Genomic DNA, 25,759 nt, shown 5'->3' with positions numbered 1-25,759 from the left:
CCCCGGGTCAGGAGGTGCGCGCGCGGGGTAAGGGAGAGCCCGCCGCCGCTAGCCCGCCAGGCCAGATCCGGGGGCGCCGTCGGTGGCGGCGGGGGGAAGGGGCACGGGAGAGGAGGAAGGAGAGGCGAGCGGGGGGAGCCGCCCCGGCCGCCCCCCGGGGAGGTGGCGCGGGCGCGGGGTCGGGGGAGGGGAGGGAGAGCGGGCGCAGCGGTCGCAAACATACCGATTGACAAGCAACAATGGCACAAGGTGAAAAGGTCAGTGTCAGTTGGGTCTGATCTAAGCCGGAATCAAAGTCTAGAGAGAATGAATAGCATACTATCTCTAAGCTACAGTGGTCTTTCACCCAATCTCAAGACTTGTTTGTTGTATTTAAGAATTGTTAATTGAAAGAAAATGAATAGTTTTTGTTGTATTTACAAAAATGGTACCACAAAATAGTGTACTTTTTTCCGGTCTGGCGCGTGGGTTCGATCATTTCCGTGTCCGCTACTCGTCGGTTTCGGACAACAGGCCCGATCCGGGTCGGGAACGAGCACACATGCACAGCGGGCAACAATAAATACTGGAGTACGACGGTTTCAAAAAAAATACTGGAGTACGTGCCTCAGGCCATTGCGTTCTTCGCATCGTCTACATCTCCCTCTCACGATCGCGCGTTGGCTTCGCGGCTGATCCAGGAACAGCTAGCAATGGCGGCAGTAGCTCTTCTCCCGCCGCTGCTCCCGTCGCCACCCAGGAGCGAGATGCTGCCGCTGCTCCCGACGCCACCCAGGAGCGAGATGCTGCCGACGCCGCACGGTGTCATCCTCACCATGCTGGTGTCCGCCATGGCAGGCCGCGCCGACTTCGTCAAAAGGTGGGACTGGAACAAGAAACGCGACAACAATCCATGCAGCTCAATCTGCTCCTCCTCGTCGCCGTCGTCGTCGGAGGGCAGCGGGAGCGCCTGCCGTGCCGACTCCGTCGACAGGTGGGACTCGAACATAAATATCATCTGCAGTTCTAGAAAGAGTTGATATTGCTTCATGCATATGAACCGAACACAAATATTTGAGACACTACTAGAAAATCGACATACGCCAAGTATTTTGGCCTATGCCGAGAGCTAAACCACGGAATCTCGGCAAAACTACGTAAGCCGAGAGTCGATCTCGGCAAACGATAGAGCACGCGACATGCATTTACCGAGGCAAAAGTAAGACAAACTCGGCAAAAAGGATAACCTCGGCAAAGGCATCCTATGCCGAGAGCCAAACAAAAGCTCACGGCAAAGAGGTGCCAGACTGCCAGGTGGCGAGTCCGTCAAAGGAACAAAAGGCAGTGGGAAAGAAAATGGAAAACAAAAACTGAAAAAGGAAGCGGGAAAGAACATAGAGAACAAAATGCTAGAAGAATGAAAATAACGAAGGCAGAAAAAGAAAAGAAAGTAAAACTGAAAGAAACAAAAGGAAGTGGGAAAGAAAATGCACATAAAATAAGAAAGAGAATGAAATAAACAAATAAAATGTAAAAAAGAACGAAACATTACCTGGCGACCGTCGGTTGTAAGGGATGCCGCAGCTAAACACCCCCCACGCCCGCCCGCCCGCCCGCCCGCCCGCTAGCAGTTTTACCATGCACACTTCACCGGGTGAGCTAGAGAGATGCTTGTGAAGATTTTGCACTGAAATACCATTTATATATAATCAATTTAATTTTGTATTAAATTCTTTTTTATTTACAAAATTATTAATACCCCGATTTTTCCATTGTTTGAAAGAACAAAATCTTTTTTAGAGGAATTTTTCCTTCTAAACTTGCCATGTGCATTTTGAATCGCGATTTTTTTAATTTTTTACATGGCAGTTTTATTTTTTATAGCATGGCATTTTTTAAGAGGATGGCGTTTTTTTATTAATGAGAGATGGCAGCTTTACATTATAGCATGGCATTTTTGTCAATGAGATATGGAATTTTTTAGCGCATCACATTTCTGTTAACAATAGGATAGCATTTATATTAATAGCATGAAAGCATTTTTTCCTTTTTGAGAGATGGAATTTATTATTGCCATGAAAATTTTATTTCTAAGCGGATGTCATTTTTATTAAAAAAATAGGACTGCGTTTTTATCATTAATAGGATGGCATTTCAATTATTGAGAGGATGACATTTTTTATTACAAATAGGATAGCAATTTTTAATGTTTGAGAGGATGGCTTTTTTATGGAATGACAGTTTTGGCATTTTTATAAATCAGCACGATTTTTTTAAAAGGATGGCATTTTCTGAATTTATAAATTTGTGTGTTTATTGCATTTTTATCCCGAGGATGGTAGTCTTAAAGTTTAGCATGACAATTTTTATTTTTGTAGTTCATACAACCTTTTTTCATCATAGTCATTGTTTTTTATATATAATAAGAGAGATAGCATTTTCCATAAAGTAGCATGGCATTTTTTTTCGTCGATTAGATCATGGCAATTTAGGTTTTTTTATTGGCATTTGTTTGGAAAAAAGAAGTAATTTGGACCTCTGGGCCAAACGAGGGTCGTGCTGGAGGAAGCAACCAACGAGCCACATGAAACGTTTGTTGGAGGGCGCCTCCCCTACCAAAGCAATATTTTCCCGGAGGCAGGCCCTAGCCGACGATCGCCGGTAATAAGGGTCCAAAAAGAAAGTATGGAATAAAGAGTTAAACCTGGTTCTGAAATAAGGGCATGGAAAACTGTTTCCAATGAAAAGAAAAGAAAAACCCGACCCAATCTTCACGTTACTAGGCCGGCTCATTCATCGTGTGTTGTAAGCGAGGTTGTGTAGTATGTCGTAATAAGCGAGAAATAGGTTCATCGATGTCAGTTTGGAGAGGAAATGCAGAGATGACACATCGCTTGTGGCCCATTCTGTGCTCGGCAACATGGTCCCTTGAATTGTTTTCTTTTGCTTTGTTTCCTTCTAGACGTTGTTATTCCCTAATTACAAAATATACATGATTAAAAATGTTAAAAGTTCTATCAAATATTCTCATTTTTTTAAATGTCTGTGATTTCTTTAACAAAGTTAAAGGATCATCAAAAAATGCCCATTAATTAAAAAGGTTATAATCATATTTAAAAGTGTTCGCAAAACTTACTGAACATTTCTATAATATTCTCAGTATTTTAAAATTTTGTCACCATTTACCAAGAAATTGGGAATTTTAGTTCTCCTTTTTTGGAATATGGTCACAAAATTGTAAAGATATTGAGTTTTTTAAAAAAAAATTGACCGAGTTTTCCAATATTTTAAATATGATGATAGTTCTTAAATTAATAAAAAAAACTCGGATGGAGGAATCAAACACGCATCCTGCGCGATGTATCAGTTTTACCATGCGCACTGCACCGGTTGAGCTAGAGAGATGCTTGTGAAGATTGTGCTGAATTGACATTTATATATAATCAAGTTAATATTGCTTTAATTTTTAATTTGGAAAAGATAATCCGAAAACCTCAATTTTTTCCATTGTTCAAAACAACAAATTCCCTATTTTTTAGAGATTTTTTCTTCTTCTAAATTTACCATGTGCATTCTCAATCCCAATTTTTTGAAGCATGGCATTTTTTAAGAGGGTGACTTTTTTATTGACGAGAGATGGCAGTTTTATTTTTTTATAGCATGGCATTTTTAAGAGGATGGCACTTTCCATTAATGAGATATGGCAGTTTTTATTACTATGAATGGCATTTTGGTTAACAATAGGATGGCATTTGTATAAATAATATGATGGCATTTGTATAAATAATATAATGACATTTTTTAATTGTTGACAGATAGCACTTTTAATTTTATTCGCAAGGCAATTTTATGACTAAGCGCATGGCATTTCTATTTAAAGATGGATGGCAATTTTACCATTAATAGGATGGGATTTGAATTATTGAGAGGACACCATTTTGTTATTACAAATAGGATGTCAATTTTAAATGTTTGAGAAGATTGATTTTTTTTTCTAAAGGCATGACAGTTCTTTTTGGGGATTATCTAGATAAAACTTTTTATCTACATGTGGTGTTTATAAAGTAGAATGACAATTTTTTTCAAAGGATGGCATTTTCTCAATTTATAAATTTGTGCTTTTTTTGTTCATGGCATTTCTATCCCGAGGATGGTAGTTTTAAAGTTTAGCATGGCACTTTTTATTTTTTGTAGTTCATACAAACTTTTTAAATCATACTCATTGTATTTTTTGATAAGATAATAGAGATGGCATTTTTAATAAAGTAGCATGTCATTTTTTTTTCATTCGTTATTTTTTTATTCTAAACACGCTCCACTTTATTGACCAAGTAAAAGGTTCATAGGGATACAACGTAGATCAGGAGGATTAAGCAGCCACACATGGCGTCCTAAAGAAAGACCTAAAATGTGTTTAGCGAGACTATGTGTGTCTGCCTCAACATTGGTTTCTCTTCCTTCGAAGATGAAAGAACATTTTGCAAACTGCCTGGATGCGTTTACAATCTCCTTGACCATGCCTACATGCAATTCACCAGTACCGTGATGTATATCTTTTACTACTCCCTGGCTAGCTGTCTGACACGACAAGCACATCTGTGAGTGAAAAGATCCAGTGCAAGTGCCAGGACTTCATGACACGCCATCGCCTCAAGTGTAGCTGGGTCAATGATTCATGTACATTTGATAGAAGCTCCCATGAACTTCCAGTTGAATCACGTCAAACCGCACTATAGGATCCTTCTGCTGAGTTCCTTCGCCCCATCAACCAGAATTTTTGCCATTCAATCAGCCTGTGGCTTCCATCTGCTGTGTTGTTTAGGGACGACGTGTTGTGTTGCATGTTGTTTCTTCGGTTTATAAGCCTCTAGTTCTCTAATATAGCTCTTGATGAATTGGTGCTTAGAAAAAGGTCCTTGGAAAACCTGTTCATGTAGAGCATTACGTCGAGCGTGCCATATCGCCTATAATGCTACCAATATTGTCACAAAATCTAAGTGAGGTAGAGCATCAATCAGCGAGGTAATAAATTATTTGGCATTCTGTTCTCTGTTGGATAGTAGCACCTCGACCAAAGCTTCATCTTCAAGAGCCCACACGCATCGCACCATATTGCACTCGACTAAGGAGTGACGCCAGGAATCCGGCCTGGGATTCGCATAACCCACAGGTAGACTGCGTTGAGATGTCTCGGTGCTGCAGCAAATCGGACGTTGGCGAAGACTGTTGAGCAAATCTCCATAGAAAAAACTTTGATCTTTGAAGGAGCATCAACTTTCCAGAGGCTAGTTCATGCCTTCTTCTCCTCTTCCAAGTTCGAATTATCGGCCCTACATTCCAGCCATGCCTCACGTCTTATCTTTGTAGCGACGAGCATGCGGTGGGCAGATCGGATGGAGAAGTTTCCGCTGCGCTCATGACCAGAAATCCTCAACATGGGAATTGCACAAGGGGATGCTTAGAATGGCCTCCATGTCCATGCCATAGAAAAACTTCCTCAAGCCTTGCTCGATTCCACTCCAGAGATGGCAGGATCAGTTCACTAACATGCCTAGGGGGATCTTGGACTAATGACGTGACGGGTCGCATGTTTTGCTTGCGAGGCAGCCAAGTGTCCCGCCATATGGACGTTGTGTTTCCATCACCAATTCGGCGTATCATTCCTTGTGTCAGTGTGTCCCGTCCATCAATGATTGACCTCCAGATTTGGGAAGGGGAACTCCCAAGTTTAGCATGTAGAAAACCAGTTAATGGAAAAAAAATGCCTCCATATTTGTGATTCTTTTTCATTAGTTAGATCATGGCTATTTAGTTTTCTTCATGATGGCCTTTATTTGGAAAAAATAAGAAGTTATTTGGGCCTCTGGGCCAAACGAGGGTGGCACTGGAGGAGGCAACCTGAAAACCACGCGAAACGTTTTGCTGGAGGGTGCTCCCCTAACCAGTAGTTCGCCGGAGGCAGCCCCCAGCGGACGATTGCCAGTTATAAGGGTCCAAAAAGAAAGGTCGTACTACAGGGTTAAACCCGGTTCTAAAACAAGGGCATGGAAAACTGTTTCCAGACAAAAAAAAAAAACCCCCGACCCAACCTTCGTGTTACTAGGCCGGCACATTCATTGTGTGCAGTCTGTGAGCTTGTGTAGTATCTTGTAATAAGCGAGAAACAATATCTTCAACGTCAATTTGGCGAGAAAATGTGTAGATGCCGCATGGCTTGCCGGCCCATTCTGCACTCGGCAGCATGCTCTTGTGAGTGGTTATCTTTTGCTTTGCTTCCTTATTGTCTTTTTTACGAAATAAATAAATTTCAAATATTCTCTAATTACAATAATATACCTGTATTAAAAATGTTTTCAAAAAGCTAACAAATATTCTCATATTTTAAAAATGCATGTGATTTTTTAATGAAGTTAAATAATCATGAAATAAAAGGTGCTCATTAACTTAAAAGGCTACTTCTTAACTTAATCAAATATTATCTCTTCAATTTTTTAACTTCTTCAAAAATAATTAAAATTAATACATTTTTAAATATGGGAATATATTTTTAGAAAATTTTAATACTTTTAATCCACATATTTTTTTTTGTAATTAGTGAATATATGAAATTGATTTATTTCGTAAAAAAGACAATAAGGAAACACAGTGAGAGAAAAAAAATCACTCAAGAAAGCTTGTTGCCGAGCGCAAAAGTGGGTCGGCAAGCCATGCGGCATCGGTGCATTTGCTCGCCAAACTCAGGTCAAAGATGCTATATCTCGCTTACGAGCAATGCTACACCCACGTAATCTTATGTTCAGACTTTATGTAAAAACTGATGTGGGGCTTCTTAATTGGGCCATGATTAGCAGCTGGGGCCCATCCCGGTTAAAATGGGGGGGGGGGGGGGGGGGATTTTAGGGAAGGTTACGTAAGCCTACGTAGGACCTTTCGTAGGTGTAGGATTATTGCTCGCTTACCTCCAGATACAACACAACTTCGGCTACACCACAAAGTGAATGGGTGCCATGCCATGCCTGTATTGTGTTATTCTGAAACTAGTAGGGTTGATTGGTTGGATGTTCCTAAAAGAATGTGAAAGGTTGGATCGGTTTTCTTTCTGATTATGTTTGGAAACAATTTTCCATGCCATGCCTGTATTGTGTTGTTCTGAAACTAGTAAAATCTATCTTTTGCAAATGAGTGAAAGTCGTGTATTGAAATTAGTGAAATGAGAAAAAAAGAGTAAAATTATTTGTTCGAAATGAGTGAAATACGTGTTTGAAATCTATCCAATAGGAGCATTGAAGTATCAGTTTCGAAAATAAGCTGTGAAATTAGTTTGAAATGACTTTTGTAATTAGTGAAATCTTATTTTTGAAACAAATGAAACAGTGTGTGACAGAGGATTTCCGGTATCGTAAGGACATGTCACCGAATTACTTATACCTCTGCCGGACGAGTCCAAACACGAGTTGTGAATAAGCATCTTCATTGGCAAGACTGAACTTAACAAAACTAAATGAATGTGATTAATTTGATATCTACTGCTTTAGCGAAATAGGAAAGCACGTAATGTTCATCTCATAATGATTGAATCATGCAATGACACCCCCCCTCCCTCCCAAAAAAACAACAACTATGCATTGAAACGATGCTTCGCCGAGATCAAGCTTTTGTTTGGGTTTCGGCATAGGACGCCTTTGCCAAGTTTATCTTACTTTTGTCTTAGTAAATGCATGTCTTTGCCGTGCTCTACCGTTTGCCGAGATTGACTCTCGGCTTGCGTAGTTTTGCTGAGATCCCGTGCTTTACCTCTCGGGATAGCCCAAAAAACTTGGCGTATGTTGATTTTCTGATTGTTTGACAAAAAAACTACCACATTTTGGGTTGCCATCCCACTGAACTACCACATTCAAAAAAGTGACCGAAAACTCCAGTTTAGCACTAATTTTGTGAGAACAAACTACCAAGTCGAGTTGATGACCCTTTTTACGATTTTAAGCCTATTTATGACATGTGGGACCCATGTGGCAGGGCAGACATGGCGGCAAAGTCTCTGTTTATTTTGACAGTTAGATTGACCGTTATTACAGATGAATCTACCTTCTTCTTCCTCATACTCTTTCTCTCTTAGGCATTTCAATGAACACCTTGTGTTCGTGCCCGCGTAGTGAAACGGAGTATGGCCGCGCTGTCGAGGAAGCGGAGCTCGCCCGACCGCGTCGCCGGTGGCCTTGTCTGCAAGCTTCGCGAGCGCCGTGGCGTTGACGACTGCGAGCCTGCAGGTCACGAGCGCCGCGAGCTTCGGCGCACCGCGCACGGAGCGGCAGGAGGAGGCGTTGATGCAGAGGTGAAGCGGCAGGAGGAGCCTGGTTGCGCGTGCGCGGAGCTGCCTAGGTTGTCGCATAGCCGGTCCAGCGGCGAACAGGGCGCGGCACCGGAGCTGGACGTGGACGTCGACCGCCGAGAAGAGGACGAGGAGGAGGAGAGCGCGGAGCATAGAAGAGGAGGTGCCCATGGGCGGGGCGGGCGAGCACTGTCCTGAGGGCGTCGGATCCGGCTTCTTTCGTGCGGAGGAGGAGGTCTTTGGCATGGACGGACCACTCCAGCGACGGCTTGGGTGGACGTGACGGCGAAGGAGCGGCGACGTCCTGCCCGACCATGGGATGCACCCCGCCAATAGCCGTGGTGGTGCACATGGCCGCACCTAACATGCGTGCTCGAACGACATCACCAGTCACTCCTTTTGTCGGGATGATGCCCATGAAGTGTTTGTTAAAATGTCAGACAGCGAAAGAGGAGGAACAAGAAGAATGACGTGTGGGCCTCACCCGTCATAACGGTCAACATGACAGTCAAAATAAATGGAGTTGACGATTTCCACCACGTCAGCCTTGACAAGCGGGCCCTGCTGTCATAAACGTGTTTAAATCGTCTAAACTGGTCATTTTATGAAAGTGGTGGTTTTTTGTCACAAAATTTGTACAAAACTGGAGTTTTTCGGTCACTTTTTTGAATGTGGTAGTTCAGTGGGATGGCAACGTTTTGTCAAATACTCTGATTTTTCTAGTAGTGTCCCTCGTATTTGTGTTCGGTTCATATGCATGAAGCAATACCAACTGTTTGAACAGCAGATAATATGTTCATCTTAGAATACTTCAGATTGGAGGCTGCGGTACCATTAAAAAGCTCATAGAAAAATGACCGTGAACAAATTCATGAAAACTAAACATCCTTCCGATACTTTGGGTTACACTGGAATCGTAACGCCAGGGGTAGCATGCATCAGCCAAATGCTGTGGCGTCCGATGCTTTTCACGAGCTGAGATGAAATAAAAGGGTTTTCAAGTCACGGGATTGAATTCCACATCCTAGTACAAGTGTACAACACTACTCGTCTACTCCTCAGGAAGAAACTAGAGCGCAGTAGTGGACTTAGTTACTACTAGTACAGAGTGCACGCGGACGTGCCAGCAGAAAGAAGGAGGGCATGGGGAGCATGCTCGGCTCAGGCGAGGCGTAGAAGCTGGGCCCGGCGAACGCGGCCTTGTGCGGTGTCGTCGTGGCTAGCGCCGGCGTCGTCGCTGCCGCGTTGGTCTGAGGCCACTTCTCCATCTGCTCCGGCTCCGGGCGAGGCTTCTTGTGCAAGTCCCAGCGCTCTGCCGAGGACGCACGGCTAGGGCTAGGCAGGCGCTTGCTGTTGCCGACATGGCGGCCGCGATGTCGATCCGTGGGCGGCGAGGTCTCGAGTTTCTTGCTGTCCCAGCGTTCGACGGAGTCGGCGCGTCCGGGGCTCCCTGCGCCCTGTGACGAAGAAGGCGACGACGACGACATGGTGGTGCGGGGCGCCTTGTACTTCTTGTGCGAGTCCCACCTGCCGGCGGAGTCGGCACGGCAGGCGCTCCCGCTCCCGCTGCCCACCGACGAGGAGGAGGAGGAGGAGCAGATTGAGCTGCATGGATTGTTGTCGCGTTTCTTGTTCCAGTCCCACCTCTTGACGAAGTCGGCGCGGCCTGGCATGGCAGACACCAGCATGGTGAGGATGACACCGTGCGGCGTCGGCAGCAGCGGCAGCATCTGGCTCCTGGGCGGCGTCGGGAGCAGCGGCGGCATCTCGCTCCTCGGTGGCGTCGGGAGCAGCCGCGGGAGAAGAGCTGCTGCCGCCATTGCTGACTGCTGTTCCTGGATCAGCCGCGACGCCTACGCGCGCGCGAGAGAGAGAGACGATGTCGATCGGTAGATCCCTTGTTTGATGGAGACGACGATGCGAAGAACGCCACAACGCAATGGCCTGGGGCACGTATTTATTGTTGCCGCCGTGCATGTGTGCTCGTTCCCGACCCGACCCGGATCGGGCCTGTCATCCGAATCCGATGAGCAGTGGACACGCAAATGATCCAAGCCACGCGCCAGACCGGAAACAAACACTGTATTTTGCCGTATCCCCTCACGCAGTCACGCTAGGTACTTTGCCAAATTTTTTTTATTTTTTTTGGAAACTAGGTATCTTGCCATTGGTGATACTACTAGGAAGTATAGTACATGGACCTATTCTACCTATAAAACCTTTTTTTTTTGCGAAAAGAGCAGGAAGCTCACAATTAACAATCCAGGATTGCAGCAGTATACTCCTAATATACAGAAGGAAAAAACAACAAGTATTAAGGGGAACAACACGAACACTACCTGCAGGATGGGCTGATGGCGCGCCTCCAGCACCGTTGTCGCTCCACAACCGGAGCCAAGCCAAGCATGTATGAACCGCCGGACGGTAAGTCACTGGACAAGAAGTCCTCGAGCCGGCCTCGAAGGACCGTCATCCCAAAGAAGGAGACGTCGCTGCATCTGGACCACCACAAACACATGCAAATCCTGAATGCTTCTCACAGGCAACGGAGCCCGCGTTGATGAAGTGGGGAAGAAGCCCGGAGTCAGAATCCTTTACCGACCACCACCACCGCCGCGCTTCCTGGCCAAGGAATCTGCCTCCGCGAGCCCCATGACCCCGCCGGAAGAAGGCAAGAGCTCGGGAACACACATCGCTAGAACGGCGTTGTCACCTCTTCCAGAACGATGGCGCGACACACCCATATCCACAACATATATGCACACCGGAGCAAAAGATCTCGGGTTCCCCCACTCCACCCCTCCCCGAGCGGCCGTCATTGGGGGAGCGAATGCATGGTTCTGCTGGCGGCTGCAGGAAAAACGAAAGCGTCTCTCTAGCCGCCTCAAGGAGAAGTGGTTACCAAGCGAATTGACAAAAATTCTACTCCGAAGTGATATAAATGCTCTTATATTTCTGTACGGCGGGAGTACCTATTAAACCTGAGTCTACATAGTACTATTACCCTTCCTTTTTTTTTGAACAGATCGCATGCATGGCTAGGAAACCACGTGAGTTTAGGTCAAAGAACACATGGTGCCACACGAAGAACGATATATTTATAAATAAACAAATATTAAAGTTGATGTATTTTTCTTAAAAAGTATATTGTTTCTATAAGAGAAGTGACACTTGCCAGAAACAAGGAAATGAAAGATAAAGGGAAACGATTAACACCGGCCGACCGGCTAGAATTTCAGCCGGCCACACGTCCAGTAGGTCCCACTCGTGGAAGCCTTATGTTACCTTATCCTTTCGCCCGTCTACATTATCTCTCTCTTCTTCCCCATCACCCCTTTCCCCCAAAAGAAAACACACCTCCGTCTATCACTAGGCGGTGGCATGCGAAAGTTCGTTTCTTGAGGCTTTCCCCATGGCGGAGTACGACGAGGAGCTAGCGCATGACCATTGTGGCCACCAAGGTACTTCTCAGCTTCCAGAGCAGGATGTTGGTGCGGTGACTAGAGTGTTTCCACGGCAGTCCAACCACCTTGGCGTGACGGTAACGGGTCTTTAGCGGCCAGAGGACCCCCCCCCCCCCCCCCCCCCCCCCCCCCCCGATGCTGGAACCGGCAAGTCAGGAACCTAGAGACGGCAGGTACTACCGGCAACCGCTGACACTGTTAGCGGTGTTGGGACCGGCTTCGGTGACCCTTTTTCTTTGCTGGGACAGACCAGATTTTTTGCTGCGATTCAACAGCGGCGATCCATTTTTTGTTGCTGGAACCATGCATTTCTTTGCTGGAATAATGTTTTTTTTGTTAGAACCATGCATTTTGGTTTGTTGGTCATGACATTGCTTATTTTTTTTAATGTGCGCGTGGGCGCGCGACCGGCCCAAGGCTGCGCTCAAAGGCATCCATATTTTTTTTTCTAGTCGCGGCTGCGGGGGAGGGATCTCCGGGGATGAGGCCGCCGTCGGGTCAAAGGGGATGGAGGCGGCCGGTGATGGCGAGGTCCGGCGGCTCTGCGTGCCGGGCTATACGGCGCCCAGCTCTTGGCTGCCGGCACCGGGCAGATCTGGAACCAAGCAGCGCTCCTGCAGCTTCTCACAGTCTCAGGTCAGGCCGGCCTCCAACCTAACAAACATTGATTCATCTCCAGTACGTATTAGCATCGCCTGAGATTTGGAACCGAAAATTACCTGTACTATATTGGATAAAAAAGAGATTTGGCACAAAGCATAAGAGACCCGTGTATATCGGCTCAGTTTGCAACTTTAAGAAATCCTAGCTGTCTAGGGATATCAGCCGGCCGTCTGATGCTAGAGTAATAATAATCAAATGAGTGACCCTTACAATTTCTCCCACCCAAATCACCGATTACATTATTCACTAATTCTTGAATACAGAACAAAGCGCAACCAAATTTGACTAGAAATAAGTGGGGGAACATCAACACATCGTGAACATTGCGCCCTTGGGGATTTTTATCTACGCCTCCCTGCTCTGCTGAATGCATCACCATCACCTGGTCAAGATGGCTGAGGAAGCTCCTACAGCGACAACAGATCACGCCAACTGTCTGTGCTCAACTGGCTCGGCGGCGAACAAAACAAGACAACATTGAGCGTGGACTGTGCCACCGACTGTCGATGACAGTCATGATACACTTTTGAATCATCCTTTCCCTCTGTCTAGGGGTTTGTTGACAGGGGCAAACTGAAAGGAGCACCTGAAGGACGATCATAGCCATATGGCATAGGAAGTCAGTGACAAACAACTAAAGCATGTTCAGGAAGCTAATGGTCACTCCAAAACCATACGTACCCGCAGACTTCCTGGTAGATGCGCTTGATTTAATGATTGATTTTTCTAAGCTTTTTAAATGGTGGCCAGTGAAACCAATATTCCAAAAAGTCGTGGCAGAATTTCTGAGAAGATAGCTGCAACTCGATACATACTTCTGTAGTAGATGTTGCCTGCTGGTGGCATGTGGAACATATATTATGTAGCAGGGGGGCTGGACGCCCATAGTTTCAGGAACCATCCGCTTTAATCCTACAAGAATAATTCAGTAAGAAACCAAAGAAATCCAAGGTTCAAATAACTTGGGTAAGGACTGTAGAGAGGCTAATTAACACGAATGCAGAAATAATCTCAGGATAGAAGAGTTACATTTGTAGCACCCTGTAAAAGAAATACACCATTAGCTAATATAGCTTCTCTGCTATATATCTGCGGCTTCAGGTTGCGGTGTGAATGATGCCAACTGTATTGACTTGTTCCGATTAGCTCCTGAAGATATGCACGCGACAAAACGCAGAAGGATAATAGCAGTGCATGGTGCCCCTGTCAGGATTCAGATGTGTTAAGAAAGTAGGCACAGGAGCATACAGAAGCAAGCACATTATTTGTCAACCAAAAAGCTGGATTACTAACATCGCAGAAACTGGGAGTAGGTTGTATCTGCCGTCATCGCATGTTCCGTGTTTGTTTCACAAAGTGAAAGGTCTGCTTCCAGTTCTGAAAGAAGAATACTGAATGTACGGCCTTAAAGAAAGGGTGCTGTAGAATAGATATTCACCATGAGTCATGCAACCGAAAGTTAAGTTCAGAAAATAGAATAGATATTCACCATCCTGTGTAATACACCATTCTGAAAGTAAGGGTACTGTAGTCCAGGACAGAACAGAAAGCTGCCAAGCTGTCGAAGACATCAATAGTTCTTGTTAGAAAAGGAAGCTACATTGGATTATTTATATTTCTGTAATTCGGATAGCATGATTGGATTGTACCAGGGATGAGGATCTTTCTTGGTTTTGTAAGCGTGAGCAGGAGCCCGGATATGTGCACATGGGAAGGTGCAAACACCAACAGGAGTCCTCTGTGTAGGTGTTTGTCGACATGGAGCAAACTGAAAGGAACACCTGAAGGACGATCACTGCCATATTATGGCACAAAAAGATCAGTGCCAAACAACAAAAGCATATTCAGGAAGCTAATGATCAAGTGAAAACCATACATACCTGCAGATTGGAGTCACAAAAGCAGAACTGGATACCGTTCTGATCTTCAGAACATGTGGAGAATCGTACAATCTTAAAGATCGCCACTCCTGATAGGCGTAACAGTAAGGTGAAGTTCTCTGAACCTTTTCAAATCAATGCCAACAAGTGGCGGCAGAACTTCTGAGAAGATAGCTGCCACTTAATACATACTTTCGCATTGCCTACTGGCGGAACATATCTTCTGTAGCAGGAGAAAGCATCCACTTTAATCCTACAAGAACAATTTGGTATGAGACCCAAGAAATCCCAGGTTCAAACAACTCAGCTATGCTTGTAGAGAGTGTAATTAACACGAATGCAGAAAAATATTCACAGTAAAACAATTACATTGGTATCACTCTGTTAAAGAACTAGGTCCATCTGGTGTCACCTTAGCCTTCAAATTTAGCATCCATCTGTTCCATGCACACTGTAATACGCCATTCTGAAATTAAGGATGCTGTAGTCCAAGACAGAACAGAAAGCTACCAAGCCTGTTGAAGAAATTAATACTTCTTGTTAGAAAAGGGAAGCTTCACAGAACTATATAGTATCTCTGTCCTTCTGTAGTCAAGCAAAAACAGGAACCATGAATGGACTGTAAATGCATTAACTGACACTTGTATAGGATGTATCTCAAATGCTGGAATAATTTCAGGACAGCAACATGGATTACCTTTACACCATCCTGAGAAATTCACCACCAGCTAGATATCTTCTCTGATACAAATGCAAGGTGCTTGAACTTCTATGTGCTCACAATATGGCAAAATTTTGCGTCAAGCAATGCTTAATTAGAAGCAGCCTGGACAAGCAGGATGCCATTCTATGATTCAGAATGTTCAGGTGTGGTTGATCCTCCCGCAGGGACTGGAAAAAACAAGACCTGATACTGTTAGACAAAGGCACTCATTTGATGGAAATAAGAACATTCTAAGGGATAACAAAAAAATTGGAAATTGGTTCTAAAGTAAAGAAAATACCGTAGTGGAACAGTACAACACCTCTGCTTCTGTGCTTGACGGTGAATAGTGCCAACTGTATTGGCTGTTGCGGTTTTACTGTTGAAGATTGTATTGTGACAAAACACGAAAGTATTTCCATGATCCTGGCCTCAATTCCTGTTTTAGAAAAAGAATCTGCTGAAGATATTCTCGTGTTTACTACTGAAGTCATTTTGCTGAAAAGTACCATGTAAATAATGCTATCATTCTAGTTCAAGTTAGTGTCTCGTACCTCCAACTTGTTTGACATTAAGAGCTGAAGCATGATAAGAATGTTTTGCATACATACTATGCACCATGATGGTGATGGTATCAATCATCAAATTCAAGCCTAAATGCAGAGAAAGAGGGCTGTAGAGAATAAGGCGGATGAATAGAATCCATGACTTATGTGCACATTGTTGTTGTAGTGCCCATAGCAGCCCTGTCAGAATTCAGAAGCGATCGAAAAGTCAGCATAGGAGCATAAAGAAGCAAGCACATTAATTTTCAAACAAAAAGCTTGTAACACTGGTGTGGTCAGAAAGCTACCAACACTGCAGAATGGAGAGTTGGTCACATCTGTGGTCCCAAATGTTCCATTATTCATAAGGTCTGCTTCCCGTCCTGAAAGAAGATACTGCCTTAAGTTTTCCACACACTTGCAAATTCGTTACTTGATGAGATTCTTTGGAAAAGGTTAAAATTTCAAAATAGAAGAGATATTCACCTCTAGGTCCATCTGGTGTCACCTTAGTCTTCAAATTTAGAATGCGCTGTAGTCTGCAACTGAACAAGAGCTACAAAGTCTGTCGAAGAAATGAATAATTCTTCTTGTTAGAAAATGGTAAGCTGCATAAGAATTAATTAATACTATCCCTGTAATTTTTGTAGACACAGAAAATCACTATAAATGAAGGAGCAGAAGTGGGACTTCTATGCACTAACCAGCTGATTTGTGTGCAAATGCAGATTCGTGGTGCCTGACAGCCTTCACAACTTCTGTACACATCGCAACTTCTGTACACATGACAAGCCTGTAAGATTTCAGAAGTTAAGATAAAGCAGGAATAGGGTGAAGAAGCAAGCTTCACTTCCGAAAAGGAAAAAAAAAGAGGGAGTCAACAGTGTTACCTCGGGTTACTCGTATCGTACAGATAAACCTGGGCTTGTTCTTCTGTGTTTCTCAATTTGCTCCTTAACCTCGGTGCTGCAAGGCCTTATGCGTAGGTTTCGCAGTGAAACAGGGAAGCCCTCCTTGGGTAATGATTGGATTTCTGGACACCAAAGGACCTCTAAGTTCTCCAGAGAAGAAATGCGACTCAGACCCCGCGGGAGGGACTGCAGAGCCCCACAACCATCAAATCCGAGGTGTCGGAGGGAGGTGAGGAGCTGAAGCACCTTCTCTTGCTCTTCCGTGAAGCTTTTGGCCCGGTGATCATGGCAGAATATCAAGGTGTGGAGGGTAGAAGCGACGAGGTTGCAGATGGGAGCGACAAGCACTGCCGAGATGCTGTCCACCTTGAGCTGTTCCAATCGGAAGGAACGTGCAGGCATTGCTGTGCTACTTGCCACCTCGGACAGCAGATCCGCTGCTACAGATTCGGGACAACTTCTGTCCCATCTGCAGTTAAATACCACCAATACCTTGAGATTGACTGTGATGAGAGGATTGAATCCATCCAATGTTAACTTGACACAATCTTGCAGTGTCAGATGGGTGAGAGACGTGAGGTTCGAGAGCAGAGCCATTGACTGTATGCTTGACTCTGATGAAATGGCAAGCTTCTTGAGGGAAGCAGGGAAAGGCTTCATTGTCCCAGTTCCTCCTCCTGCTTCTTCAATGGAACACCCAGATAAGAGGCTGCCACATCTACATATCATCAATGACTCCAGCGACGTGATGTCCTGGATTTCCAACTGATGCACTCCAGAAATGCTCTTCAGAATGAGTTTGGTGAGGTGTGATAGCTACCCAAAAGGTGGAAGAGTGTCCCAAGACAACCCTTCAAGATGGAGAGCCCCCAGCTGTTTCAGCAAGATGTCAACACACAGCCAACTGGGACCAGCAGCACCACCATGATTTGCAATGCAAAGCTCTCTAAGATCAGGATGTGGTTGAAGACCATCAAGAACATCACTGTCTATATTCGGTTGTTTTCTGCCCCAAACCAATGTCAACTTCTTCAGATTCCTTTTCGACATCAGTTTGGCTTCACTAGCTTCTTCTTTGGTTGCTACCTTTTGGAGATTACATATTCTGAGTTCTCCCCCAAGCTCTGCCAATTCCCCCAGCTCTCTTAATTCAAATCCAACACTCTCTTTCTTAACACAGAATTCTTTTAGTTCCCGTAGACACTTCATCTTTCCAACCTCAGGAACACTGGAGTGGAGTTCTTTCTTAGCAATGAAGTCTTGCAAATTCACAAGGTGGTTAATATCTTTAGGCAAATTAGAACTACCATGCCAATCTTCTAGGTCTAAGAATTTCAAGTGATAAAATCTAGATAGTGTGCTTGGTAAAGTTATTTCTCTACCATAAGGTGATCCAAGTTTAAGGTACTGGAGGTGGATAAGCTTTGAGAAATTTTGGGGCAAATCATCTAGGGATTTCACTACTATAAACAGGACATGCAAACTATTTACTTCCTCGAACGTATCTTTTAAAATATCAGTATTTATCTCTTCATGTTCACTAAAAACCATCAAAGTGCGTAAATTTGCAATGTATATCCAACTTTTAAGTTTACTCATTTCTTCCCGAAAATTCTCATCATACATATTTTGTATGGTGATAGACAAATGCCGAATAGATTGTGGGATGCAGTCAACACTAAAAGATGAAGAAGATATATTGACGCATTCTTGTGCTGAAACCTTTAGAGATAATTCATGCGTTAAACCATTCATTACATAGTTTTCACCAAACAAACCATCTTCCCTCCTGAGAAATCCACGGTCCACTAGTTCTTCTAAGCAATTATTATTTCCTGGATGACTAGAGTCTATGATGCCTACTGCAATCCAAAGGCGATTAATTTCTGAAAGAGTAAACCTATAATCTTCAGGAAAAAGAGCAAAATAGGAAAAACATTTTTGCAGGAGGAAAGGAAGGTAATCGTAGCTAAGGTACAAAGCTGGCATAATATCATTAGCGTCCTTATTATTTTGCCATTCATTGCTTTCAATAACCCTCATCCAGTGTTCCAAAGTTAGATCTGTCCTTAATAGTCGACCAACTGTTTTGGCTGCTAACGGCGAACCCTTTAACTTCTCTGCAATTTCTCTGGCCATATGATATAACTCATATTCGTAATTCTCAGGTTTATCGAGGTCACCAAATATACATTCTACAAAGAATGTGAAGAACTCATCAGGTTCCAAACCACACAGCTCTACTGGATCAACTGTTTTCACCAGGTGTGCTATAGATGGGAACCGAGTTGTGACAAGAATGATGCTGCCTTTAGTTTGTCCTTTTGTGAATGGAGCTAGTAGGGTATTCCACTCGTATTCACTGTTGCACCTCCAGACATCATCCAAGACAATCAAAAATCTTTTGGATTCTAGTCTCTGTGCAATGGAAATCTGAAGCTGGTCTAGATTGGTTATTTCAGTTGCAACACTGCTACTTACTTCCTTTTCAGTTGCAATTATGCATCTAAGGATCTGCCGGGTGAGCTTAAGCACATCGAAACTGGTGGATACACATAAGCAGACCCTGACAGTAAAGTGTCCTGCAATCCTTGCATCATTATACAGATGTTGGGTGAAAGTTGTTTTTCCAATTCCCCCTGGCCCAACTACAGGGAGAACGGAAAGTGTTTCATCGCGACTAGTGATGAAATCTATGGAATGCTCATAAATGGCAGCCCTACCATACAATTTATCATATGCAATTGTTGATCCTGTAATTGCCCGTGTGCGGGTGACAGTTGTGGCTGCCATAGTGCTGCTGCTATGGTTCGGAATCAACATGAACAAGTCGGAGACACTCCTACATATGGAGTGTGTCTCCTCTAACACCGACTTGATTTTGATGGATATGGACACACTATCAAATGGCAACTCATCAACATGGTCGCGGTCATCAGACTCGGTTCCGTCTTGTGGGCTACTGATACATGGACGAAAAATGAATGGAAGACAATTACCAATAGTGTGACGAGGATGACCCTTGTTGACCTTGAGGCAAGCGCCCAGATCTGGCTTGACTAGCTGGGTTCCGTTATGCTGGTCCCGGATCATGAAGTACTGGAGGGTGCTGAGCAACTGCTCAGCCTCACCACCCTTCTTGCTCAGGTTTTCCAGCAAGCCCTTGAGGCCAGGAATGTCGCTGGTGGTGCCCCTCCCCTGGGCCTGCTGCAGCAGACTGTTTGTGTGCACCAGGTCATCTTTGATCTTCTGGGAGTCGAGGCTGAGCTCGGAGCTGGCCACATAGGAGGCCACCCGCTCATCCGACAGCTTCGTGAGCACCCTGCCGAGGTGCAACTGGGCCGTGCCAACAGCCCTCGCCATCTTCTCCGGCAGTGAGCAAGGCGCAGGGATTGTTTGTTTGTGTGGTTGGAGTTTTAGTTGTGGGGGCTTGTGGACAAGTGTGCTCTGGAAGAGGTCCTGAGGGCTGGTTTTATAGTGAAAGCCAAGCTATGTAGACTCTTTTTTTCCCCTGAAAAATAATCCTAGGTAGTTTTGCTTTGTGACAATGAAAATACTCCTAGGTTCCGTTGGACTGGATCGTGTCCGCTGCAATAAAGGAAAAAAAATAGATGCAGGCCCGAGGAGGTATCCAAGACGTTTCCATGATTTTATACTACATCAACTTGAAGCATGCAGCACGAGACAACGGAATCCCATAAAGGGAGGTTGAGGCCATGTGAAGGTGCCGGTGGCAAAGGGATGATAAGATAGAAGGGCTTTGATAATGTTTCCAAAGGAACTTGAAGGTTTGCCATGTCTATTGCAGCAAAAGGACCTTGGTGAGCTATAATGTTTATGTGTACTATATAAGTATTGATAGTAGTAGTACTAAACATATGATAGTAGTAGTACTACTAAACAGAATCCCAACAAATATAGTGTTGGAATAATCCAAAACATATGTTAGTAGTGGTACCAAGTATTTGAGTCTACAATGTAGATAGAAGTTGGAGTTGGATCATGTTCAGATTGTGTTTAGCACGTCTAGGTTGTTTGAATCGGTCCGTGTCTCACTGGTAGCATACACATAGGGTTCCAATACTGTACCGTGAAGAAAAGGAGAAAAATAAGGAGAAAATTTAGGGTACGAGACGTACCTTTAGCCAAAGTTTTTGTGCGCGTGTGTTTGTGCACGTTTATGTGATCGATACTGTGGGCGAGTTTCAACATATAGAAGTGACTTATAAAATAATCTAGGTAGGAGGCAGCTTATTTGAGAAAAAAAATTGTGTCTTAGGCTTACCCTAAGATGCATGTCTCGGAGACCTGACTCTAGGTAAACGCGTAGATCTTGATCGGCTCCAATGGCAAACAAAACAACGAAAATACATCCCCACTTTATCTCCGGCCGGTCGTCGTCGCCGCACCCGGACCGAGACACTTTGTGTGTTGTGTAGTGCTGTAGATAGACACAAGATGCGCTCCCCTAGGAAAACAAATGAAAGGCTGACACCATTTTCTTAAATAGGATTGGCACCGGGTTTTTAAAATAGACTGACACCGTTTCAAACTGGGTGTACCTAGCTTGACCCAGGCTGTCATTTATTCTTAACTGGGTTTAAGTATTCTTACACTTACACACACAAGTAGTACTGGGAATACTTGAGCTGTAGCAGGTCCATTGCTATACAAAGTACACAGACTTGCTGCCAGTAAGGATTCGCTGGGTTGCTCTGGAGGGGAGGCAAGAGTCCGGCTGGGAGCGAAGCCCAAGGAGGAGAAGCCAGCAAGAAGCTAGCTAGAAGCAGGTTGGTGTGCTTTGCTTAATTTGATTGTTATATCTGAAAGCTAGAAAATCACAAAGGGTCTAACTCCAGTTCACCATCGATCAGCTTACAAGTTATTTCATGTGTATTCATCCTTCATTCCACCTGTAGCTTGTAGATTGTACTCCTCTTGGGTAAGCTAGATGGATCTAGTGGGCAGCGTCGGCCAAATCGTCAAAATCGCGCTGCAGATACAGGAGCTGGTGGAGACGGCTTACCAGAACAAGGAGGACTGCAAGAAGATCGCAATGCGCGTGAAAAGGCTTCGCGCAATCGTGGAACGCCTCAGCAGCACCGATGTCGCCAGCGAGAAAACCATGATTGATGCGCTCAACGACCTCGAGGAGACGTTCCTTCAGGCCCTCAAGCTCGTCAAGGCCTGCCAGACCAAGAACAAAGTGTGGCTCTTCCTCAGGGCCGGGAACGTATCCAAACAGCTGCGTGAGGTCAAGGACGAGATGATGGATCATATGCACATTGCCAACTTCGGCAACTGCGCCCAGCAGACTGTCATTATCACCGAAGCACTGATTAGAGACCCGGCAGTGAATGCAAAGGTATCAACTCTATTCTTACTAGTACTGGTAGAAGGGGGTATCACTAATTCATGTTTAAATCGCTCACATATGAAACGCATGTCATTGCCTAAATCTAGGAAATATTTGGTTTGAATAATTAATGAATGTAGATTTTTAGTTTAGGAGTTGATCAAATTCAGTTTGCAGATAACCCACATTTTTATTCATCATTTTAACACATAGACTGTTTCTTTCTTGGATACAGAAATATGTCAAAGTTCTGTCGATGCAAGGAGAGCAGGAAATGCAGGTGGTTGGTAGCCGTTTGGTATGCCAGGACACAGATATTCGTATTGCTGAGGTATTGCTGAAATTAAGTTTCAGTTTTTTTAGATAGTTTTTTGGAAAGGGGAAAACCCTGGCCTCTGCATCAGTTTTTTCAGATTTAGATGAACAAAAGCTTCAGTTTTTGTATCATAACGGGATAATTTACTCGTCTATTTCAGGGAGATCAGGTGGAGGACGAAAATGCCAGTTACCCAAACGATGTTACAAGGTCTGATTTGGCAATGCATTCTTTCCATGGATATATCTCACTGACAACTCTTCAAAACTTGATCAGAAAAACCATTACAAAAAATCACGTTTTTTTTCGAAAAATCACGTGACATGGAAATACAAAAAGGGCATTGTACTGTTTATTTTATCCCAATAAAGAAAGCATTCGCACTACCATGGTAGGTCTGAAATTCATGGCGAGGAAGAAAGTTTTCCAGCAGGAAGCTTGGAGGATACTATATCACGTAAGATCATACCTCCTACAACTACCTTTTTTAGAATATTAGTAACATTCTCTGTATGCACTTATGTGTTGTTTCATGGCAGAATTCAGAAATTTCAGTTCATCTGAACTGAAGGCAATTACAAAAAACTTTTCAAATCAACATGTGATTGGCAAAGGTGGTTCTGCTATCGTTTACAAGGTACTCTCAATCCATGTGGGCTTCGTTTGCCATGATTTCCTTTTTCCGGCACATATCATATGATATAAACATAACAGAACTAATCGTTAATAATAAAGGCTAGCTAGTTTAAGTTAAATTCGGATATATACCAGAGTCAACTAATATAGCCAACTAAATGTTGTGTATGTACCATGTGTGTCCTCTTTTCAGGGTGTATTGGCCAACGGAGCAGAGGTTGCCATCAAGAGTTTCTGTGTGGATGCTTCAGAAGATGGAAATGTAGTGCGTTATGCTGAAGTTTTCTCAGTGCTACAACAGCACGAGAATGTAGTTAAATTTCTGGGATATTGCCACGAAACAAAGATTCAAATGGTTCCAATCGAAGGCAAATGTGTGGCTGCTGAAAGGCGTCATATGTTGGTGGTGGAAGAGTACATGCCCAACGGAAGCTTGTCCGATATTATCGATGGCATGCTCTTTTCCATTTAAATTTATAGTGGAGTAATATATATTGGTGACAATTAATTTACCTTCGGATGAAATTTCTTCTTACTTAATTTGTTGTTTGGTTGCACTCTCGCAGGGTCATCGCAGCAGCTGGACTGGACCTCCGCATTTCGTATCATTCGAGGGATTGCACAGGGCGTAGCTCACATCCACACCAAAGGGGTTGTCCATTTGGATCTGAAACCAGCCAACATCCTCTTGGATTCCAACATGAATCCTAAGATTTGTGACTTTGAGAGGTCTAAAATACTGAAACCAGCCAACAGCAAAGGGGCTGTCCATTGGGATCTGAAACCAGACAACATCCTCTTGGATTCCAACATGAATCCTAAGATTTGTGACTTTGGGATATCTAAAATACTGAATCAAAAGGATGAAGATGTCGCTGAGAATGTGACGCAAGAGTTGGCGGGAACACTGTAAGAGCTGCAGTTATATGTAGATAGTATTTCTTGTTTCCTTCTTCTCAATGTTACTGAGATCTTTATTTCCGTTTCAGGGGCTACTTACCTCCGGAATACATCGCAGATGGTATTTTTTCATTTAAACATGATGTGTTCAGCTTCGGCATTCTCCTCCTCCATACCATTAGCAAGTCAGGACTTCTGCAAGATTCAACTGATTGGGTAAGATTTATTGAGCACATTCTGGGGGAATATATCTGGTGCACCCACCCTTTTAGTGCTAGCGGTAACCGGATGTTGTAACACATTTTAAAATGTTTGAAAGAAAACTGAAAAAAAAAGCACATGGACACAACATCAATGCATGCTGTTACAAAATTTGGTATCAAAAATCGAAACATTTCTCCAGATACAGAATGGCAAATTTGACATTAATATGACAATGGGCCAAATCAAAAGCTCAACTTATGTTATGCACTATGTAGTATTGATTTGCCATTTTTATTTTTCCAAACTATGTTTCAAATTTTGATTTGTTATTTTGTGACAACATACATTAATGTTGTGTGGATGTGCTGATTTTTTCACAATTTTTCGAACATTTTAAAATGTGCTACGGGAGATCCATGCACAGGGTGCACCAGATATTCTCCACACATTCTGGATGCTGGCATGCATTTTTGGCCGATTACCGGATAACTAGAACAACTAAACTTGTCAATTATGATGTCATTTTTCTCAGATTCCAAATGCAATTAAAGGGGAAGACAACATGGACAGCTTATTAGATCCTTCATCGCGTAATGAGTCCGAGCTAAAGGAGATAAAAAGATGCATGGACATCGGACTGCAGTGCACCGCGAAGGAGCGGACTGAAAGACCCACCATGTCGGATGTTATTGACTTGCTAGACGGCAAGGAACTGCTCCGGAAGCCCCCAACGGGGAATAAGGCTTCGTCATTTAAGAAGAAAGGCAAGGCATGATCTCCCAGATTGTGATGTGGTTTGGATCCTGGAGAAGTGCGCAATAGGTTTGTGATGCATTAAATAGAATGCTGCTAGTTTGGTTGTAAGACGAGATCATTCTCCAATTCAAATTTCTATATAAATAGTCACCAACCAATGCACCTGCAAGGGCTAGCACAAATGAGTTTTTCGGTTGTATTAAAGTTTGATGAGTTTTCATTTGTATGCATCAGTTCGTCTTGCTATTAATGCTTTGTCAAGGTTGCCATGTTTTGAGATTTATTTTCGTAAATGTGTTTTTTATTAATTGAAAGGGTTATGTCAGGATGATAATATAACCGACCGAAAAGAGTTCATATATCCAGCCTATGTGAGACCCCTGTTTATTATATTTGAAGGAACTTATCTTAGGCATGTTTTATATTAATTACTGGATACGCTTAAATACAATAAAGACACATGTTTTCTCTTGTAGTATAAGAATTACTTTATCTTCAGATTTGCGCCTAATTGTAAAACTCCAAGCTAAACATTGATAATTTCGCTCAAATATATATGATTATTTAGTTCAAAAGATAGGGTACCTCATAAACAGGGTTACATACATATATACATCTTGGTTTGGCACATTTATCATAGGGAACAATAATAACTATTTTATTTTATTTTATTTTTGTGAAAATACTTCCGATCTATTCATCTTCAATCATGGCAGAAGCGAGCCGAAGGCGCGCCGTCGTCATCGTCCCTCCATCGCCTGAGTTGGACACAACTTGCTGTAGTAGACAGCCAGGAAGTCGTTGTGCTAAGGCCTCATAGGACCAGCGCACCAGAACAGCAACCGCCGCCTATGAAGAATAACGTAGATCGGAAGGATCCAATCCAAAGACACACGAACGTAGACGAACAACGATGAGATCCGAGTAAATCCATCAGACATAGATCCGCCGGAGACACACCTCCACACGCCCACCAATGATGCTAAACGCACCGCTGGAACAGGGGCTAGGCGGGGAGACCTTTATTTCATCTTCATGCTGTCGCCGCCGTCTCGCCTTCCTGAGCAAAACACAAACTCAAACAAAACTAAAAGGAACGACTAAAATCGGAGCCCTC

At 43.8% G+C, this 25,759-nt stretch overlaps 1 protein-coding gene and 1 pseudogene across 1 annotated transcript; one reads left to right on the top strand and one right to left on the bottom strand.

The window, feature by feature from the left end:
- Positions 1-12,623: 12,623 nt before the first annotated feature.
- On the bottom strand, positions 12,624-19,837 carry LOC123104168 (putative disease resistance protein RGA4; annotated as a pseudogene).
- Positions 19,838-19,892: 55 nt separating this feature from the next.
- On the top strand, positions 19,893-24,925 carry LOC123104176 (G-type lectin S-receptor-like serine/threonine-protein kinase At4g03230). The gene is made up of 10 exons (XM_044525944.1): positions 19,893-21,264; positions 21,394-21,839; positions 22,066-22,161; positions 22,307-22,356; positions 22,542-22,603; positions 22,686-22,783; positions 22,976-23,234; positions 23,349-23,691; positions 23,772-23,898; positions 24,419-24,925. The coding sequence occupies exons 2-10, from the start codon at positions 21,426-21,428 to the stop codon at positions 24,659-24,661; spliced, it is 1,692 nt and encodes a 563-aa protein (XP_044381879.1). The 5' UTR covers positions 19,893-21,264; positions 21,394-21,425; the 3' UTR covers positions 24,662-24,925.
- Positions 24,926-25,759: the final 834 nt, after the last annotated feature.

This window comes from Triticum aestivum, chromosome 1B (genome assembly GCF_018294505.1).
Source record: "Triticum aestivum cultivar Chinese Spring chromosome 1B, IWGSC CS RefSeq v2.1, whole genome shotgun sequence".
NCBI classification, from domain to species: Eukaryota; Viridiplantae; Streptophyta; class Magnoliopsida; order Poales; family Poaceae; genus Triticum; species Triticum aestivum.
Note: the sequence above shows the minus strand (reverse complement) of the source record. Positions and strands in the feature narration are given on the sequence as shown.

Coding starts and splice junctions, on each gene's coding strand:
- LOC123104176 (XM_044525944.1), top strand. CDS start 21,426: ATGGATCTAGTGGGCAGCGTCGGCCAAATCGTCAAAATCGCGCTGCAG. Junction 21,840..22,065: donor ACCCGGCAGTGAATGCAAAG/GTATCAACTCTA, acceptor TCTTGGATACAG/AAATATGTCAAAGTTCTGTC. Junction 22,162..22,306: donor CAGATATTCGTATTGCTGAG/GTATTGCTGAAA, acceptor CGTCTATTTCAG/GGAGATCAGGTGGAGGACGA.